Here is a 22,662-nt window from a genome sequence, read left to right as displayed (position 1 = left end):
GTATACATGGGATACACTGTTTGTATTGCTATCTGTACTTGCTATGATATGTTTTTGCTCTATACCTGTTATGATCATGAATATGTACAGTCCGGTTTGATGTCCCTCTGTAATCAGGCTATTATCTGTGTTGTCTATATGGTGCACAAACCAGTTCATTTTGGATACGGATAGCACATATTTACTTCACAGTAAGCAGCGTTGATCGTGGCGTCATCGTTGTCATGGCGCCGGTACCTGCGCGATGTTGTTACTGGCTGCGTACCTCATGTGACCCACGCCATCGACGCACGGATGTGCGCTCTTGGGTGAGTGTTACGAGGTTGACGCGCAGTCTGTGACGCCAGTGAGGCCCTCTGGCAGCTCATTGGCTAGAGACACGTGCGCCTCCGGGTGCCATGGCGACGTATGATACTTCCGGGTTTTAGATGGGTTGAGACGCGACTGCGCATTACAGATAAGGGAACGCCGAGGAGAACTACACGAGTTCGTTGGACATGTCGTTAGCTGTGAGTTAAAGTATGAACATGTGTATCTTATTGTGTAGTGATCTGCACTAATGATGTAACGGGGTGTGTATTTTATATGAGGGGGGTATATATATGCCTATCAGATTTTGTGTCACTAGGCTTGACAAAGACTGTTGCACAGTCGAAACGTTCGTTGCCATCTGTGTCTGGAGGTACGATTAAAGTATTTTTGATATTGCGGAATGCTGCCGAAGCCATCTTCTTTTGTACACCTATCCTCAGGATAGGTCATCAAATATTAATTCCCAGATAATCCCTTTAATGGCAGCACGGTAACCATCAAAGTTTAGGTTAGTGGAATAGTGTTCAGTCTGGGAAATGCAACAGTCACATGGAGGGCGTTTCCCAAACCGAACATGCTTGTGTGAAAATGGCCTTAGATGCACCAAATTTATCATACTTTGTAACATTTAATATACAGTCAGGTCCATAAATATTGGGACATCAACACAATTCTAATATTTTTGGCTCTATACACCACCACAATGCATTTGAAATGAAACAAACAACATCCAAATCAGGTGAACGGTGTAGGAATTACAACGGTTTGCATATGTGCCTCCCACTTGTTAAGGGACCAAAAGTAATGGGACAATTGGCTTCTCAGCTGTTCCATGGCCAGGTGTGTGTTGTTCCCTCATTATCCCAATTAAAATGAGCAGATAAAAAGGTCTAGAATTCATTTCAAGTGTGCCATTTGCATTTGGAATCTGTTGCTGTCAACTCTCAAGATGAGATCCAAAGAGCTGTCACTATCAGGGAAGCAAGCCATCATTAGGCTGAAAAAACACAGCAAACCCATCAGAGATAGCAAAAACATTAGGCGTGACCAAAACATCTTAAAAAGAAGGAACACATCGGGGAGCTCAGCAATACCAAAAGACCCGGAAGACCACGGAAAACAACTGTGGTGGATGACCGAAGAATTCTTTCCCTGGTGAAGAAAACACCCTTCACAACAGTTGGCCAGATCAAGAACACTCTCCAGGAGGTAGGTGTATGTGTGTCAAAGTCAACAATCAAGAGAAGACTTCACCAGAGTGAATACAGAGAGTTCACCACAAGATGTAAACCATTGGTGAGCCTCAAAAACAGGAAGGTCAGATTAGAGAGTTTGCCAAACGACATCTAAAAAAGCCTTCACAGTTCTGGAACAACATCCTATGGACAGATGAGACCAAGATCAACTTGTACAAGAGTGATGGGAAGAGAAGAGTATGGAGAAGGAAAGAAACTGCTCATGATCCTAAGCATACCACCTCATCAGCGAAGCATGGCAGTGGTAGGTAGTGTCATGGCGTGGGCATGAATGGCTGCCAATGGAACTAAATCTCTTGTATTTATTGATGATGTGACTGCTGATAAAAGCAGCAGGATGAATTCTGAAGTGTTTCGGGCAATATTATCTGCTCATATTCAGCCAAATGCTTCAGAACTCATTGGACGGCACTTCACAGTGCAGATGGACAATGACCCAAAGCATACTGCAAAAGCAACCAAAGAGTTTAAGGGAAAGAAGTGGAATGTTATGCAATGGCCATATTAATCACCTGACCTGAATCCAATTGAGCATGCATTTCACTTGCTGAAGACAAAACTGAAGGGAAAATGCCCCAAGAACAAGCAGGAACTGAAGACAGTTGCAGTAGAGGCCTGGCAGAGCATCACCAGGGATGAAACCCAGCGTCTGGTGAGGTCTATGCGTTCCAGACTAATTGACTGCAAAGGATTTGCAACCAAGTATTAAAAAGTGAAAGTTTGATTTAGGATTATTATTGTGTCCCATTACTTTTGGTCCCTTAACAAGTGGGAGGCACATATGCAAATTGTTGTAATTCCTACATCGTTCACCTGATTTTGGTGTAAATACCCTCAAATTAAAGCTGACAGTCTGCAGTTAAAGCACGTTTTGTTAGTTTCATTTCAAATCCATTGTGGTGGTGTATAGAGCCAAAAATGTTAGAATTGTGTCGATGTCCCAATATTTATGGACCTGACAGTACTTGGTGCAAATTATGGCAACGCAGACTCCTGCAAATTTGATTATAAAATTCCCCTCATGATAAGTCTCCCTAGTTGCATCTAAAGGGGTGTCATACAAAGAAAAACTGGCATCTGTCCAGAATGCTTTCTAGGAAAGTTATTTTTTCCTACATCATTTGATGTAAAGACTGCACCAGAACTCTGGTCAGATGTGTTCTCAGCAACCTACAGAAACATGAATGCACCTCAGGATGAGAATAGACCATTTTACAGGCTGTAGTTTATGAGCAAAACCTATGGTTTTATGGCATGGAACACTAAATGTCTAGGCCAAAATAAAGATTTTTTTAATTATTTATTGTGCTTGACAATTAATGTGGCCTCTAATGTTCTTCCAGTATACTGTAACTTAATTTTGCATTCAATCAACTCCATAGAGAAATCTGACTATATGTCCCTAAATATACAGCAGGTCTAACATTGGTGAATGATTTAATAGTCAGATGTAATGCAGTCCAGCGGAGGAGTCCAGCAAAGTTTAGAAACACATTCAGTGCGTCTCTGCTTGTTCCCCTATGCAGTTATCGCCAATTGACCACAGTAATTCTTTCCATCTTAAAGCTGCAACCTTCTTATAGGCCAAGAATTCTTTCATTCTTATAAACAATTTTTCCTTTTATAGCAACATATTCAATTAATTCTTGGTGTCCCCCAAACTGGTAAATCACATGTTCCCATCTAAAATAAAACAAAAACAAATGTTACATTTATATTAGTATGAACTGTGACTAATTTTCAAAAATCTGAAATCACTAAGATTTTAAAATTGATTTACCTACTGGACTGGCATATTTTGTGTTAAAGGGGTTTTCACGCCTAGGAGCTAACAAGCCCAACAATCCTAACTTATCCCCATTAAAAAACAAAACACTTACCTGTCCATGATCCTGCCATGCCCACGTTTCCAGTTGCTTCCAGTCCCTGCAGGATTAGGAAATAACTTGTTCCCATGACCACTGCAGCCAGTCTCAGGCCTCAGTGATCACATCTGCTTCAATGACATGACATTGCTGGGATGAGCTGTTGAAGCAGATGTGACTGCTAATTCCTGTGATTGGTTGCAGCAGTTATAGGCCTCATGCACACGCATGGGGACCCATTCACTTTAATGGGTCTGTAATCCGGAGCTGCAGTGCAGAATGGAGGCACGGAAGCACTATGGAGTGCTTCCATGGTATTTCTGTCAGTGCCTTCGCACCGCAAAAAAATAGAACTTGTTCTATTTTTTTACGGTGCGGACAGATTACAGACCCATTCAAGTTGAATTGGTCTGGAACCGTTGCCGCATGGATGGGGCCAGTGCATTGGGGACCGCAAATTGCAGTCCCCGATGCACGGAACGATTGTGTTAAAAAGGCCATAAGATCATGCTACTTCATGGTCCTGCGAGTACTGGCAGGACCACATGGACAGTTTTTTTTGTTTTTGTTTTGTTTTTAGGAGCATTAAGGTTGTTGGCATTTAGACCAGACAACCTCTTTAGAGATGCATTAGTGTAACGTAACGTGAATTCAAAATATTTCAGAATGAATAAGATTTGTGAATAAATATATTTGCTAAGTGTGATTAAATATACGATAACACAAACAAATCACAAACTGAATAATAAAAAGTAAATAAACATAATTGCCTAAATATGGGGTAGGGTCCGTTCGATCATGCTATAACACATAGCTTTCTACTAAGTTATAAGACGTGAGAGACACCCCAGGGTGTAAAAGAGATAGGGCAAATCAATACTTACATCCTACCTAGGATGAAGTGTCTAGTCGAATCCCAAATAATTGTTAGTGCAGAACACAGTTATTCTCATCAGCCCCTCCTCCAGTGTGCATCATGCATGTCTCTCAGATCACTCAGGAATGTGTTCTTATCAGCACAATAGGGGATGGATACTATCTCTAACCCACTACATTACAAGGAAAACTGGTAAACTATGACAAAATATTTAATAGAATGAATTTTTGGCATTTTCACACAGCCATGATTTCTTTTTCAATGGCACAATTTTGAGTATATACAGTATATAACTGCTTGCATTAAAAAATTTTTTTAACAATTTCCCATGCAACTTAATTTAGATGTTAAGTTTGGGTTTATATGTTAACTATGGGTTGGCTAGATAATGGCTATACTAAAGATGTATAGTTTCTTTTATGTTTTAATACTTCTGCTCAATAAAAGCACTTTTAATTAGAAAAAAAAAAAAAAAAAAAAGCTTCCATGACTTCACATTTGGAGAGCTAGAAATTATACGTTTCTGTTGGATGAGTTGAATTTTTATGGCACTTTTTTGAGGTACATATAAAACCATGAAGTAAGAATGGGTTGTTATGACTACAGCGACTTTATGGCAAAAATTATTTGTTTTGTTTTTTGTTACATAAAATATATTTATTTTTGCTTTTGGTTCTATATTTTACTTTACACTTTTCAACGTGGTCAGAACATTTTGTGAGGGAAAAAAAAATCTAGACTTTTTTTTTACCATGAAAAGAGTGTTTACAACTAGTTGATAAAAACAAAGGCCCGAACAAAGGTTATTATACAGAGAGGAAACGTAGCACTAATTCACCCAATGATTGACACAAAGCAGTGTTACAGTAGTCACCTTGCATATAAAGTTCAGTTTACTGACTAAAGTAGCAAGTTACATTGAATTTGTTAATACAAACCGTGGAGCATTAATGATAACCACATCTCCTTCTTTCCCAACCTCTAATGAACCATGCGTGCGAGATCTTCCAAGAGAGTACGCAGCATTGATTGTGGTAGCAGCCAGAGCTTCCTTCAGAGACATCTTCATATTGACACAGGCAAGGTGCATCACCATAGGCTACAAAACAAATATTCATACATAATTACATAGTAAGTTTGAAAATATGGTATATGTCTGTCAAGTTCATATATATTATTATTTCCTAAGTAAATTAAGAGATACAGATACATTTGCAGGATAGGTAACATCCATAACCACATCCTCAATAATGGCTGGTTCTTCCTTAGACATCTTTTATAGACAGGTTATGGATGATTTTCAGGCCCTGACATATCCTAAATCTATTCCCAATTTAACAGAGTGAGCAATAGGCATTGCAATGGTTGAGTACGCAATGTGATGTATTGGGGAGGCTGGCCGATGGGGAGGGGGGGGGGGGGGTTAATTCTGCTTTCCAGACATTATTTGGAAGAAGCATTGCAACAGTTGAATAGTGAGTTGATGTATAATATACCATGGTTTGCTTAGGTCACTGTTATGTACAGGGATAGAGCCTTTTTTTTTTTACAGATAATTTTGCTCGCAGGCTTATGATCAAGTTTCCTAAAAAAAAACTTATTGGTACATTATTCCAAAAGGTACACAGATCTTTGGACAAACCACTTGGATGCTCCATAGTGGTGGATCCTTAGACCTCTACTTTTTGTAGGAATCTTAATATTTGAGAGACACCTCCCATTTTCTGGAAATAGTAACATTTCACTGGCAGGAAGATTACAAGTTGGCGAGTGTAGACGTCTAGAGCCTTTACAACTGCATCCCATCTGATTCAGGTGTGTAGGAAGTAAGGTGTTGCCTTTTGGGCAACAATAAGGACACAGGCCTTGTGTAGAGAATGTGTGTGAACTAAGTTTTCTTCTGGAACACAATTCCTTTCAATTAAGTGATGGATGTTTCCGCCAAAGGGCAGGGACCATAATGGGGACCCCAATGGCACCAATTTCACTAATCAGTTTTTTTGGTGGACTTCCAAGACAATATGATTTATACTCAACCATGTGTACGGTACATAGATTATAGATTTTTTGTATAGTCAGGATAATCTTTGGAATTTGATGCATTTATGTCTTATCTGAATCGGAATGAGGTGAACATGTTTTTACTAGTCATTTTGGAGAACAGATATTGCAGTGCATGGATGGTTTTGTGCACACTAGTGAGTTTAAGAAACCGACAGCCAGCCTTTATTGAAGTATGGGAGTTACCATCCAATGCATGAGAAAAAAAACTCTGATAAGGGCCATTTTGAAATGCAATGCAGGGGACTAAGTGATTGATTTAGGCAGAAGAAAGTACCCTAAAGCATTCATTTATCAATCACTTAATGGGACTAGAATGAAAAATTTGGCGTCCTTGATCAGTAAGGGAAAAAAAAAAAAAAAATTAAAAAAAAAAAGGAAGAATAAACAGTAAGGCCTCATGCACACAGCCGTTGTGTGCCCGTGGCTGTATTGTGGTCCGCATATGGCGAGTCCGCAATACACGGGGCACCGGCCGTGTGTACCCCGCATCACGGATGCGGGCCCATTCACTTGAATGGGTCCGCAATCACGGAGGTGCGGAACGGAAACACTACGGAGTGTTTCCGTGGTGTTTCTGTCCGTGCCTCCACACCGCAAAATAAATAGAACAGGTTCTTTTTTTTGCGGTGCGGACGGATCACGGACCCATTCAAGTTGAATGGGTCTCGATCCGTCCCGGGCGCCGCACGGACGTTGCAAATTGCGGTCCCCAATGCACGTAACGGACGCACAACGGCCATGTGCATGAGGCCTAAAGGAGATTTGTTTTCTCCTTCCAATATAGCCATTAAAACTTTGATCAGCAGAATGATTCTACACTGACAGATATTGCTAGTCGGCAACCACTTATATCTTGTAGAAGTATAAGAAGTTTATGTGACATGCAGATAATTGGTTGAAAGATATGTTACCAGGTGATATTATCGGTGTGGGCAATGCTGCTTTTATGTAAATCTAGGTGGTTGAGAATTAAGAGTCACAGATTTGATCACATGTAAAATAGTATGCGGTGTACACAAATTTGCACATGTGTCCTGTATTATAAAGGGTGGCCTATATTTTTAGTGTGATGCAAGTAAAGCCTCATGCACACAAACGTATATTCTTTCCAGGTCCGTTCTGTTTTTTTTGCGGACCATATACGGAACCAATTAATTTCAATGGGTCAAAATAAAAAGCAGAAGTTACTCTGCGTGCATTCAGTTTCCGTATGTCCGTATTTCCGTGCCGCCAAAAAATAGAACATGTCCTATTATTGTTCGCATTACGGACAAGGATAGTACTGTTCTATTAGGGGCCAGCTGTTCCGTTCCACAAAATACAGAATGCACACAGATGTCATCCATATTTTCAGCGGATCAGTTTTTTTTGCGGACCGCATAATATATACGGTCGTATGCATGAGGCCTAAGATTCAGAAAACATGTACATTCATTAAAGACAAAAGGGGGTTCACTGAAACTTATTGAACATATATGCAAGTTCCATAATGGGGATGCAAGACATATGCAGTTTCTTGGCTTAGTGAGGATTCAACAATTAATGTAGTGCCCTGGAGCAAGGGTACTTTGGAATATGGAAGTTTGCGGACATTTTTCCCTATTGCTATTACACAAAAGCCATCAACTCATTACTTTAACCCCTTAAGGACCGGGCTCATTTTCACCTTAAGGACCAGGCCATTTTTTGCAAATCTGGCCAGTTTCACTTTATGTGTGAATAACTTTAAAATGCTTTTACTTATCCAGACCATTCGGAGATTGTTTTTTTGTCACATAGTGTACTTCATGACACTGGTAAAATGGAGTAAAAAAAACAACAATTTTTTATTTATAAAAAAATACAAAATGTACCAAAATTTTTGAAAAATTAGCAAATTTCCAAGTTTCAATTTCTCTACTTCTATAATATATATTAATACCGCCAAAAACTGTTATTACTTTACATTCCCCATATGTCTACTTTATGTTTGGATCATTTTGGGAATTACATTTTATTTTTGGGGACGTTACAAGGCTTAGAAGTTTAGAAGCAAATCAAAAACCCACTTTCTAAAGGACCAGTTCAGGTCTGAAGTCACTTTGTGAGGCTTACATAATAGAAACCACCCAAAAATGACCCCATTCTAGAAACTACACCCCTCAAGGTATTCAAAACTGGTTTTACAAACTTTGTTAACCCTTTAGAGGTTATTGGCAAATTGAGATGAAATTTGAGCATTTAAATTTTTGGGCAAATTTTCAATTTTTATCAATTTTTTACAGTAACAAAGCAAGGGTTAACAGCCAAACAAAACTCTATATTTATTGCCCTGATTCTGTAGTTTGCAGAAACACCCCATATGTGGCCGTAAACTACTGTACGGGCACACAGTAGGGCATAGAGGGAAAAGTGTGCCGTGTGGTTTTTGGAAGGCAGATTTTGCTGGACTGGTTTATTTACACCATGTCCCATTTGAAGCCCCCTGATGCACCCCTAGAGTAGAAACTCCATAAAAGTGACCCCCATCTAAGAAACTACACCCCTCAAGGTATTTAAAACTGGTTTTACAAACTTTGTTAACCCTTTAGGTGTTCCACAAGAATTAATGGAAAATAGAGATAAAATTTCACTTTTTTGGCAGATTTTCAATTTTAAGAATTTTTTTCCAGTTACAAAGCAAGGGTTAACAGCCAAACAAAACTCTATATTTATGACTATGATTCTGTCGTTTACAGAAACACCCCATATGTGGTCGTAAACTGCTGTACGGGCACACGGCAGGGCGCAGAAGGAAAGGAATGCCATACGGTTTTTGGAAGGTAGATTTTGCTGGACTGTTTTTTTGACACCATGTCCCATTTGAAGCCCCCCTGATGCACCCCTAGAGTAGAAACTCCAAAAAAGTTACCCCACTTTAGAAACTACAGGATAGGGTGGCAGTTTTGTTGGTACTATTTTAGGGTACATATGATTGTTTGTTGCTCTATATTACACTTTTTGTGAGGCAATGTAACAAGAAATAGCTGTTTTGGCACAGTTTTTATATTTTTATATTTGGTATTTTTATAGAGCAGGTTGTCACGGACGCGACAATACCAAATATGAAATTTTTTGGGTTGTTTGTTTCAGTTTTACATAACAAAGCATGAAAAAAAAAAAAAAAAAGATTCTTTAGTGTCTCCACATTCTAAAAGCCATGGTTTTATTTATTTTTTGGGCGACTGTCTTGTGTAGGGGCTCATTTTTTTCGGGATGAGATGACGGTTTGATTGGCACTATTTTGGGGTGCATATGACTTTTTGATCGCTTGCTTACACTTTTTGTGATGTAAGGTGACAAAAAATGGCTTTTTTTACGGTATTCACCTGAGGGGTTAGGTCAAGTGATATTTTTATAGAGAAGGTTATTACGGACGCTGAGATACCTAATATGTATACTTTTCTTTTATTTAAGTTTTACACAATGATTTCATTTTTTAAACAAAAAAAAAATCATGTTTTAGTGTCTCCATAGTCTGAAAGCCATAGTTTTTTCAGTTTTTGGGCGATTATCTTAGGTAGGGTCTCATTTTTTGCGGGATGAGATGACTGTTTGATTGGCACTATTTTGGGGTGCATATGACTTTTTGATCGCTTGCTATTACATCACTGTAAACAGCGATGCCGGCGGACACAGCAGGGGCCTGGCTACCAGGGACTGCCGGACCCCTGCAGTGATCGGGCGTGCAACGCCCTGGTGACCGTCCGATCATCCCACTGTGCATGTACGGCGAAATGCATTCTGGCAATGCATCCCCCACCATACATGTACGGCGTTCTGCGCTAAGGGGTTAATGCACTTGGAAGGGTTAACTTGCACTATCATCATTTATGCTATTGTTTGCACTTATACGTTTTATTGCACTGCACTGTGGAAAGGATAAATACACAGCCAGCTAATACTGAGTAACTTTGGGACTTTCTACCTGTGCACTGAGAAATTAGAAATCTCCTACCAGTTATTATATGGGACTAGGGAGGCAAAAAAACAGACCCGCTGACGTTTTGACTTTCTGGTTTAGCTCGGTTTCGTCCCTCTAAAGACTCTTTGATGTCTCAAAAGATTGCTTAGTCATTCCCATAGACTTGTATTGAAGTTCTATACAAATCTATGACAGACTGAAATTGCAACAGTATTTCTGTATAGGCTGTGCCTATAGAAAGTTATATATTTTTTTTAAATCAGATAATTTTTTTGTCTTTTAACATACAGTACAAAACATATCCAACAATAAACCCCACTAAATCCCTCCCTACCCTGTGCAGTGTCCTCCGTTCCCTCAGTAAATTCTATACTTTATTCCAGGCATGCTCAACCTGCGGCCCTCCAGCTGTTGCAAAACTACAACTCCCATCATTCCCTGACAGCCTACAGCTATCATCCTACAGAAGGGCATGGTGGGAGTTGTAGTTTTACAACAGCTGGAGGGCCGCAGGTTGAGTATCCCTGCTTTTTTTTTTTTTAAATTGTTTATTTTATTGATTTTTTTATCAATGAAAAAATAATACAGGTACACTGTCTCATAGCACAATCGTAAGAGGCAATACAGGTACAATACTATGTTGCATAACGTCAATATCAACAAATGTACATTAGTATACAAAACATACATTTTGCATCTGAGGCCAATAAACGCACTAAGGGCTGAAACCACAAAAGGACATAAGACAATTACAATGACACGACACATGGGGGAAATTAGAGGAAGGGGGAAAAATAACAATCTAACTGGTAATCAAAGGTCTTTTATTGTAAGTGATCAAAAGCGTCATCCCATGTTTGCCAGATCTTTGTAAATCTATCGACTGAGTTAGTAATACATGCAGTTAAGTATTCCATTTTCCTAACTTCCCTTACACTATGTATGAGGTCCATTCGGGTAGGCGCGTCTGCCCTCAACCAAAACCTCGCAATTAGGCGTCTGGCCGCCGTTAACACCTGAAGGACTAATAGGAGGAATTGTTTTTTTAATGACATTTTTGGCATATTCAATAAGTAAAAAAAAGGTGTAAAAGGAAAACGAATTGCGAGGAGTTGAAAAAAGACAGACTCCACCATTCTCCAGAAGGGCACAATCACAGGACATTCCCAGAAAATGTGAAGGTGGGTCCCCTCACCTATCATACACCTCCAACATCTATCAGAGATATCTTGGCTAAAGTGTTTTAATAGCTGTGGGGTATGATACCAAAACATAAGCACTTTATATGTGTTTTCCCTATATGTGATACATGAGGACGACTTCGCTGCCCGTTCCCATATCTGTTTCCATTCTGCATACGTTATAGGATGGCCTAGAATTACTTCCCATTTAGACATGTAGGAGTGAGTGACAGAGGAGGATGATAGGATAAGATAAATGTCTGAAATGAGACCCTTCGTTGTAACAGTCAATTTACAAAGTTTCTCAAACGGCGTGGGGGTTGACACCTTCGTTGAGTGAAAGAGGTCCGAAAAAAAATGGCTAATCTGCACATATTGATACCTACAAGACTCTGGTAATTGATGCAAGGAACGTACCTCGTCAAATGAGAACAAGCCCAGAGTCCTATAGTTTACAACATCCGCAAATCTGAACAACTTCCTGGGAAACCATGTTTTAAGAAAAGCTGTGCTCATTCCCAACTTAAATAGTGGGTTATACAGAAAGGAGACCATAGAAGATTTTTCCGATGCAAGTGAAAACAGTCTGTTACATCTCGACCATATGTTACATGTAAAAGACATAGGGCCCAGTAGTTCAGGTCTAAGTGAGGGTTGTAGGGAGTACCAAATGAGTGAGTTCGGATGTACAGGGGCTATCCACAACTTCTCTATTTCCATCCATCTGGAGTACGCGTACATATTGGACCAGGCTGGCAGTCTTCTAAGGTGTGTAGCCCAGTAATATTTTTTAATATTTGGAACTGCTAATCCACCTTGAGTTTTGGGTGACATTAAAATTGAGCAAGCTATGCGATGCCTCTTTCCATTCCAGATGAACCTGAATATGGATGACTGAAAATCCCGCAGCTCCTTCTCAGGGACAGGAATTGGGAGAGTCTCAAACAAATACAGTAATTTAGGCAAAATATTCATCTTAACTGATGCTATACGGCCCAAAAGGGAAATGGGAAAAGGCATCCATTTAATCAGTAAGGCCTTGAGTTCTCGGAACATAGATGGAAAATTTTGAGCGTACAACGAGGAATAAGTAGGGGTTAAGTTGACCCCCAAATACCTCAAGGACGTTTCCGTCCATTGAAAATTAAAGCTAGATTTTAAGGTGGTCAAAATATCAGGGGCTAGGTTAAGAGGGAGAGCCTCAGTTTTTGTGGTATTAATTTTATAACCGGACAATCTACCATAAATCTCTAGTAATTTAAAGAGGTTGGGAAGCGAAATATGTAAGTCAGTTAATGTTAGCAGGATATCATCTGCGAATAGTGAAAGTTTGAATTCTACTGCATTCACTTTAATCCCATGAATATCAGGATGAGACCTAATGGCCGCCGCTAGGGGTTCTATGCATAGAACGAAGAGCAGAGGGGACAGTGGACATCCCTGTCGCGTACCATTTTTTATAGGAAAAGGCAAAGAATGAGCATGCTTCATTTTCACTATCGCTGTAGGTTGGGCATATAGAACATGGAGGGCTGTAAGGAAAGGGCCTTTCAGACCGAAGGCCTCCATGGTAGAGAACATAAAAGGCCACCCTAAGCGATCAAACGCTTTCTCTGCGTCAAGACTTAGCAACAACGCCGAGTCTCTGCGCTTATTTGTGATATCAATTAAGTCAATGGTGCGCCTTGTATTATCTCCGCCCTGTCGGTTTCGAACGAAGCCCACTTGATCTTTATGGATCAGTTGGGGTAGCCAGTCTGAAAGTCGGTTAGCCAGAGTTTTCGTGAAAATTTTCAGATCCGAATTAAGAAGTGCAATGGGCCTATAATTTCCACATTCTAGGGGATCTTTACCCGGTTTAGGTATTAAAGTTATATAGGAGTGTGACATTGAAGTGGGTATTGGTGATCCTTGTAGGAAAGAGTTGAACAACAGCGTCATATGTGGCAAAAGAATATCAGAAAATGTTGCGTAATAGATGTATGGTAGACCATCTGGCCCAGGGGCTTTATTATTGGGCAGCTGTTTCAGTACTTCCTGTAGTTCCTCCACAGTAATGGGAGCGTTTAATGAGGCAAGAGCTTCTCCTGACAACTGAGGAAGATCACACTTAGAAAGAAAGGAATCTAGGAGGAGTCTACTGCGCCTTGGGTCAGATGGGAGTTGTTGAGGGATAGAGTAAAGTGCCTTATAATAATCTTGAAATAAGTTGGAAATGACCTCTGGGTCATACGAGTATCCCTGCTTTATTCCTATCACCAGCTAACCACTCCATCCTCATCTGCTTCATCCAATGATCATCTATGGACAATCCTACTTCTCTGATCTGGGCTAACTACTCTCATAGGGTCTACCAACCATGATCTCGTCAAGTCCTGGGAGGCTAAACCAGATTTTACTATCCAATTCTCCCATTGTTTCTGGAATTTTTTTTTAAGTGCTCCTCTTTACAGGTAGATTCCCCTTTCTAACCGAACCAGCTGATTTACAGCCCCTATCAATTCTTGCTAGTTTGGACCAATTGATTGAATCCAACGTTTCACAACCAGTTTTCTTTGAACAATACAGAGTTTTCGCTATTGCCAACCTACACCCCTTTGTTACTGCTAGATCCTGAGTGTGGCCCAGAACACCAAGCACTGGACTCCTAGGAGCTGTAATATTGTACACTGCATCTACCATACAGAGCACTTCCAACCAGTAGGTACCCAATTCTCTGCAGGACCACATCATATGAATAAGATCTGCCTCCGCCTCTGTACAGCGAGGGCAGTTGGTATTGGGTTGTACTCCCATCCTGTGGAGCATCAGGGGCATTTTATCCACTATGTAGCAGGAATAGTTGTGATTGACATTGGGCCTCACTGATGGACAACAATGGTGTATTTTCCAGGATGGTTTAATCCTGGCCCTGACTCCAAGGCGTGCAAATTATATTTTAGACTACGTCTTAACTCTTCTGGGGACGAGAGTCAAAGAGTGGGTATAATCATTTTGTTACTTAAAAGGAGACGTTCAATCTTGTGCTTTTTTCGTTGCTGACCGGATCACAGTTCCTCTGGTCGGTAGATAAATTTTTCAGAGCTCTAGGTCTCATCTACGATGACCCAGATCAGATCTTCCTGGCCGAGACTAAGTTGCGTGGCTTACGGCAGGGAGAGCGTTCTGCGGAGACCTATTGCTCTGAATTTAGGAGATGGGCTATGGATACAGAGTGGAATGATCCAGCTCCCCGTAGTCAATTCTGTCAAGAGTTATCCAAGAGCCTGAAGGACCCGTTGGCATTTCACGAATATCCTGAGTCATTGGAGGCGGCCATGTCCCTCGCTGTACGTATTGATAGACGCCTGAGGAAGAGATCTAAGGTTCGTTCTCAGGCGTACTATCATATAAAGTGGCGGCCTCCTCCGACACTTTGGGTAGAGAGACACTTAAGTTCATGTCTGGTGACGAACCAATGCAGCTGGGAGGAGCTACTCCTGGACCTGGTGATCAGAACTTTAGGCTTAAGAAGAGACTCTGCTTTTTCTGTGGAAAAAGGCGACATTTTGTTAACGTATGTCCTTATGTTTGGCGTCAAGGTGAAAAAAAAAAAAAAAAAAAAAAAAAGGTTTAATTCTCATCTCACTCTTGGTGGTGTGGCTGGGGAATCTGAGAATTTACTTTTGTCATTTGCTGGTAGTACCTGATTTCTCCTGTCTGCCGAGGTGGCGCTAGATTAAAAAACTGTGGGAATTGAAGTGTTTATTGACAGTGGGGCAGGGGTTAACCTAGTAGTTGATGGTAAGTTCGTCCGTATATATGGGTTGACAACAAGTACATTAGACAAAAATATTTCAGTGTTTGCATTTCATCCGCTCCACTCACACAAAAATGGACATCCATTTAAAAGTGGGTGAGTTACCTCCACATTGTGAGTATGATTGCCCCGTTAATCTTGTTCCGGGAGCTAGTTTGCCCAAGTCTCGGTTGTATAATCTTTCTGAACCCGAAAGAGCAGCCTGTCATGGTGGGTAGTGGGGGAAACTCCCCACCGTATAGTGGGAACTGTTACTAGGCCAGACTACAGTGAAGGGAGCAGGCCACAACCTACAGCCACCCTAATCCTGACCCTGATCTCCTGACCGCATGAGCAAACCCTGAAGGTGGGAAGGCTCGTGCACTGGAACCTAGATCCTGCTGACCCTGACGGTCCCTGGCATAGGGGTCAGAAATAGGAGACAACCGGTTCCTCAGGGACTCAGACGAACCAGAGTCTCCAGCTGCCTAGTAACAGGTGGAAGGGAAATAACCATATGCAGCATCTGGATCGGCAGGTAAGAACACCGGAAAACTCACTTGCCTGCCGCTGCCACCACGACTGGAACCAGAGTATAAGTACAGGTGCCCACACACCAAACAGGACACCGTACAGACAACACACACACACACACACACACACACACAGGTATCCATCACTCCTGATACTGCCTGGACCCCATGCCGCAAGGAGCACGGCAGCCCCAGGCAGCACTGCATACAGACTAATGGGTAACCCCTCCGGGAAACCAGCCCCCTCACGGAGGTATCAACATACAGGGTAACGTATAGCATACATGCAGGGACCAACACCAACAACAGCCCAGACATGTAACAACCAACAAAACGCTACACACACCCAGAACATAAACCCACACCACACATACAACAAGTGAGGGTAAAGATACAAGGAGGGTACAAAAGGGAGGACAATTTATGTTCCATAAGGTGGCCCTCAAGGACTGGGCTGGAACACACAGGCAAGGAGCAAAGCTCCAACACCAAGCAAGGCTGTAGTACAACTGCACCCAGCCAGCAAGCCACAAGTTTATATCAAGCTTGCGGCCACACCTAGGAAACACCTTAATCCCCACTAGCCAGAAGATTAACCCCTTGCTCACCAAACAGCAGGGAGGCACACCTTAAAGGGGAAGTGCACATGCAAACTGCCAACTACACGTTGCCCCTGGCAACCAGTCTGCACAGCAACCGCGTCACGGCAAAACACCAATATGACCGTCACACAGCCATGCGAGAATAGATCACCGAGAGTTTGGCTAAAGGTCATATTAGACCATCCAAATCCCATGGGGTTCTTCTTTGTTAAGAATAAAAGACGGAACTCTTAGGCCATGTTTGGACTTCCGTGATCTTAATCGCATTACTGTCAGTGATCCTTATCCCCTTGCTTTGATCCCGGATTTGTTCAGATTGTCGGTGCCAATGTGTTCTATAAATTGGATTTGAGGGTGGTCATATAATCTGGTAAGGATCAAGGAGGGGGACGAATGGAAGACGGCCTTTAATACCTCTGAAGATCATTTTGAGAATACGGTCATGCCTTTTGGGATTTTCAACATTTCATCAATGACATCTTTCATCATCTGGTGGGCAGGTTTGTGGGTGGTGTATCTGGATGATATTCCAATTTATTCTCCTGACATGGAGATGCATCAGGATCACGTGAGACAAGTGTTACAGATCCTAAGAAAGAATAAATTATATGCCAAGTTGGAAAAGTGTGTATTTGCAGTTCAGAAGGGGCAATTCCTGGGTTGCTTATGCGTTTTTTTTGGGTTCACCAACTACTACCGTAAATTAATTTTGAACTACTTGACTGTGGTTAAACCTTTAAACGGACATGACTAGGAAAGTTTCGGATGTCTCAGTCTGGTCTAATGAGGCATTACAAGCCTTTTCAGCAGTGAAGGAATGTTTTGCTTCTGCTCCTATTCTGGTGCAACCGGATGTGTCACAGCCATTTATTGTGGAAGTTGACGCATCCGAGGTAGAGGCAGGAGCAGTCTTGTCGCAGGGCCCTTCACCTAGTAAATGGCGCCCATGTGCTTTGTTCTCTAAGAAGTTCTCAACTGCTGAAAAAAATTATGACGTAGGTAATAGAGATTTGCTGGCCATTAAGTTGGCTTTTGAGGAATGGCGTCATGGTTGGAAGGAGCGATTCATTCTATTACGGTAATTAACGATCACAAAAATCTGGCTTACCTGGAGTCGGCTAAACGTCTGAACCCAAGGCAGGCCAGATGGTTGTTTTTTTACCAGATTTAATTTTGTTGTCACCTATCGCCCTGGGGTTAAGAATGTCAAGGAAGACGCTTTGTTGCGTAGCTTTCCTGAGGAAGGGGGGCTTGGGGGCGATTCGGAAGATCCTGGTCCGATATTGGCGGATGGGGTGGTAATATCCGCCCTTTATCCTGACCTTGAGGCAGAGGTGTGGGAGCCCCAGGGAGATGCACCGAAGTCCTGTCCTCCGGGGAAGTTGTTTGCTTCTTCCGAATTACAACACAAGGTGTTCGAGGAACATCACTGTACAGTTCTTACAGGACATCCTAGGAGCAGATCCACGGTCAATCTCATTTCTCGTAGATTCTAGTGGCCGGGATTGCGTAAATGTGTTGAGGGCTATGTGTCAGCTTGTGCACGTGCGAAGATGACACATACTCGGCCTTCAGGATCTCTACTTCCGTTGTCCATCCCGTCCCGACCTTGGACTCATTTGTCCATGGACTTTATCACAGATTTGCCGAATTCCTCAGGAAAAACTGATTCTGGTGGTTGTTGATCGCTTCAGCAAGATGTCGCACTTTATAGCATTATCAGGTCTACCTAATGCTAAAACTCTTGCACAAGTGTTTGTCGATAACATCGTGAAGCTACATGGTATTCCCTCTGATGTGGTGTCTGATAGGGGGACTCAGTTTGTTTCTTGTCCTTCTCTTCAGCCTTTCATCATTAGTCGAACGTACAGACTGAACGCACTAACCAGAATCTGGAGACTTAGAGACATTTTGTCTCAGAGAATCAGGTGGAGTGGTCTTCATTTTTGTCTTTGGCCGAGTTTGCCATAAATGACCGTAGGCAGGAGTCCACTGATAAGTTGCCGTTTTTTTGGGGGCATATGGGTTCCATCCGCAGTTTGGCACATTTTCTGGTACTGAGACTTCTGGTATACCTGAAAAGGAAAGATTTTCCTCTTTGTCATCTATATGGCGGAAAATTCAAAATAAAAAATAAAAAATGGGCAACAAGTATAAACGGATAACTGACAAAAGACGTATGAGTGGTCCAGACCTGAGAGTGGGTGATTCAGTGTGGCTGTCCACAAGAAACATTAAGTTGAAAGTACCTTCTTGGAAGTTGGGTCCAAGGTTTATTGGTCCATATAAGATCTCTGCCATTATTAACCCGGTAGCCTTTCGTCTTCAACTTCCGCAGGCTTTAAAAATTCATATTGTTTTCCACAAATCATTGCTGAAGAGATATGTCGAACCTGCTGAACCATCCCCCTTGCCTCCTGCTCCTATCATGGTGGAGGGTAATCTTGAATTTCAGATCGCCAGGATAGTGTACTCACAAATTCTCCGTAGATCCTTTCAGGATAGAAGGGTTAGGCTGCGTTCACACGGGCGAGATTTCCGCGCGGGTGCAATGCGGTAGGTGAACGCATTGCACCCGCACTGAATCTGGACCCATTCATTTCAATGGGGCTGTTCAGATGAGCGATGATTTTCACGCATCACTTATGCGTTGCGTGAAAATCGCAGCATGCTCTATATTCTGCGTTTTTCACGCAACGCAGGCCCCATAGAAGTGAATGGGGTTGCGTGAAAATCGCAAGCATCCGCAAGCAAGTGCGGATGCTGTGCGATTTTCACGCATGGTTGCTAGGTGACAGTCTATTCACTGTATTATTTTCCCTTATAACATGGTTATAAGGGAAAATAATAGCATTCTGAAAACAGAATGCATAGTAAGTGATCAGTTGAGGGTTAAAAAAAATTTAAAAAATTAACTCACCTTCTCCGTTTGTTCGCATAAGTCCCGGTCTCTTCTTTACTTCTCAAAAGATAAACTATGGGCTAAAGGACCTTTGGTGACGTAAGATCACATGCTCCAATCACATGGTCCATCACCGCAAAAACTGACTGCAATTGCATTCCTACTCGCGCGGGTTTGCCGCAACACACCGGGACGCATCCGGAACTAATCCGGACACGCTCGTGTGAACGCAGCCTTACGGTCCAGAGGAGAGAATGTGGGTTTCAGCGACAGATGTGAATGCTAGTAGACTTGTGAAAGCCTTTCACAGGGCTCATCAGGGCTCATCTGGATAAGGTCAGCCCTGGGTGTCCAGAGGTCACCGGTAGAAGGGGGGGGGAATACTGTAACGGTCCCTCCAGTGACAGAGGTTAGAAGATCTGAAAGACTGGCTGCACGTTAGGTCATCTGACAGCCTGTTTTCACTTGTTGCAGTGTTGTTGGTAATGACCACACCTCTTGTCTCAGGTATAGCTTGTGGTCATTACTGCTCCTCTATTTAGTCTGGACTCTCACTTCATACCATGCGGTTGATATTATCTGCCTGGAGTTGGAAGAGCTGGTGTGTGGTCCTCATCTGAGTTCCTGCTCATCCATTTTCTATTGAAGATAAGTATACAGGTCCGTCTCAAAAAATTAGCATATTGTGATAAAGTTCATTATTTTCTGTAATGTACTGATAAACATTAGACTTTCATGTATTTTAGATTCATTACACACAACTGAAGTAGTTCAAGCCTTTTCTTGTTTTAATATTGATGATTTTGGCATACAGCTCATGAAAACCCAAAATTCCTATCTCAAAAAATTAGCATATCATGAACAGGTTCTCTAAACGAGCTATTAACCTAAGCATCTGAATCAACTAATTAACTCTAAACACCTGCAAAAGATTCCTGAGGCTTTTAAAAACTCCCAGCCTGGTTCATTACTCAAAACAGCAATCATGGGTAAGACTGCCGACCTGACTGCTGTCCAGAAGGCCATCATTGACACCCTCAAGCAAGAGTGTAAGACACAAAGAAATTTCTGAATGAATAGGCTGTTCCCAGAGTGCTGTATCAAGGCACGTCTGTGGGAAGGAAAAAGTGTGGCAGAAAACGCTGCACAACGAGAAGAGGTGACCGATTCCAGACCTTGGGGGACCTGCGGAAGCAGTGGACTGAGTCTGGAGTAGAAACATCCAGAGCCACCGTGTACAGGCGTGTGCAGGAAATGGGCTACAGGTGCCGCATTCCCCAGGTCAAGCCACTTTTGAACCAGAAACAGCGGCAGAAGCGCCTGACCTGGGCTACAGAGAAGCAGCACTGGACTGTTGCTCAGTGGTCCAAAGTACTTTTTTCGGTTGAAAGCAAATTTTGCATGTCATTCGGAAATCAAGGTGCCAGAGTCTGGAGGAAGACTGGGGAGAGGGAAATGCCAAAATGCCTGAAGTCCAGTGTCAAGTACCCACAGTCAGTGATGGTCTGGGGTGCCATGTCAGCTGCTGGTGTTGGTCCACTGTGTTTTATCAAGGGCAGGGTCAATGCAGCTAGCTATCAGGAGATTTTGGAGCACTTCATGCTTCCATCTGCTGAAAAGCTTTATGGAGATGAAGATTTCATTTTTCAGCACAACCTGGCACCTGCTCACAGTGCCAAAACCACTGGTAAATGGTTCACTGACCATGGTATTACTGTGCTCAATTGGCCTGCCAACTCTCCTGACCTGAACCCCATAGAGAATCTGTGGGATATTGGGAAGAGAAAGTTGAGACGCAAGACCCAACACTCTGGATGAGCTTAAGGCCGCTATCGAAGCATCCTGGGCCTCCATAACACCTCAGCAGTGCCACAGGCTGATTGCCTCCATGCCACGCCGCATTGAAGCAGTCATTTCTGCAAAAGGATTCCTGACCAAGTATTGAGTGCATAACTGAATTTAATTATTTGAAGGTTGATTTTTTTTGTATTAAAAACACTTTTCTTTTATTGGTCGGATGAAATATGCTAATTTTTTGAGATAGGAATTTTGGGTTTTCATGAGCTGTATGCCAAAATCATCAATATTAAAACAAGAAAAGGCTTGAACTACTTCAGTTGTGTGTAATGAATCTAAAATATATGAAAGTCTAATGTTTATCAGTACATTACAGAAAATAACTAACTTTATCACAATATGCTAATTTTTTTAGAAGGACCTGTACTTCTCTTGGTATTTTGTGTTTGCTCGTTGTTTACTAGGCCTCAGGGAAACACTGGTTTGTTCATATGGGAAGGAACCAGTAGTCTTAGACCCTGTTACTAATCTTAGGGATTTTCAGGGTTTCTAGGGCCTAGGTTTACGGTGTATGAATATTCCCACCTTCAGGGTCTATTCATACTGACAGGAGTCAGGGCTAGGTTTAGGGTTTCCGTAGGTGGTCACCATTTCCATTTCCATAGCCTTGAGGCCTAGTTCCTGGTCATTTTCCTTCTGTTGTCCTTCTGGTGTTTCTCCCCTACCCCTACACTGTGACAGCCACAGACACTGGTCCACTAGCCCTTTGGCCAGGGTACCAGCCTTCTGAAAGAGAGAGGCAGCTAGCTCAGACCTTTCTTCAGTACAGAACTTTCTTCTGCCAGAGAGAAGACTGTAGAAGTCAGCTCAGTGCCTTGCCTGTATTGTTTTACACTTGGGTTCCTCCAGTAAAGAAGCACACTAGTTTACTGTGAAACCCCACTCTCTGGACTTATTTTCCATTGGGGTGCACCATCCCTTACCATGCCCTCTGTAGAGCAGCAACATGTGGTGACACCTTGATGGTTTCCAGTGGACCCAGCGTAGCATTGGGACCACCCCAAACCCAGCCACTGTATTAACATGAGTTGTACACACGGAGAACTTTTACCTAAGGAAGCTAAGATAATAATGAAAACTCGGGCACTAGGACCGCTCGGCATTAGTGATAGATAAAATATTATTTATTCAATATCTTTGTCCTTGTGATGTATAATTCACATTTTAGCCTCTCATATTTGTATGGTTTGCAATATATTGTTAATGTTTTCACTTACTGACATAATACGGTTACAAGGTGCGGGATTGAAGTGTTTGTGTAGGCCAGATAAAGTGCAGGAGCGCACGCAACAACCATGGTCTTGTTTGTCCACACGTGATGTACCTACTTTTGCAATAAAGAAAGGATTTTACCGTATGGCGAATGCCATGCTTTCTATTTCTTTGAGACTATATATTTATCTTCATTTGCATAGAACACCACTGAAGATTGGTAAGACAGTCGAGCTTATGGATTGGATTTGTCAGCAGTCAGCATATTGTTTTATGAAGT

General features: G+C 42.0%; 1 protein-coding gene across 1 annotated transcript in view; it reads right to left on the bottom strand.

Annotated features, from left to right (window-relative positions):
* Positions 1–2,845: 2,845 nt before the first annotated feature.
* The window catches only part of AMDHD1 (amidohydrolase domain containing 1), a 35,444-nt gene continuing 15,627 nt past the window's right edge, over positions 2,846–22,662 (bottom strand). The window contains exons 8-9 of the mRNA XM_040409047.1: positions 5,249–5,409; positions 2,846–3,251 (exon numbers count right to left, since the gene is read on the bottom strand). Coding sequence (XP_040264981.1) covers positions 3,146–3,251; positions 5,249–5,409 — 267 coding nt within the window. The 3' untranslated portion in view covers positions 2,846–3,145. The remainder of the gene's footprint in view (positions 3,252–5,248; positions 5,410–22,662) is intronic.

Source organism: Bufo bufo, chromosome 1 (genome assembly GCF_905171765.1).
Source record: "Bufo bufo chromosome 1, aBufBuf1.1, whole genome shotgun sequence".
NCBI lineage: Eukaryota > Metazoa > Chordata > Amphibia > Anura > Bufonidae > Bufo > Bufo bufo.
Note: the sequence above shows the minus strand (reverse complement) of the source record. Positions and strands in the feature narration are given on the sequence as shown.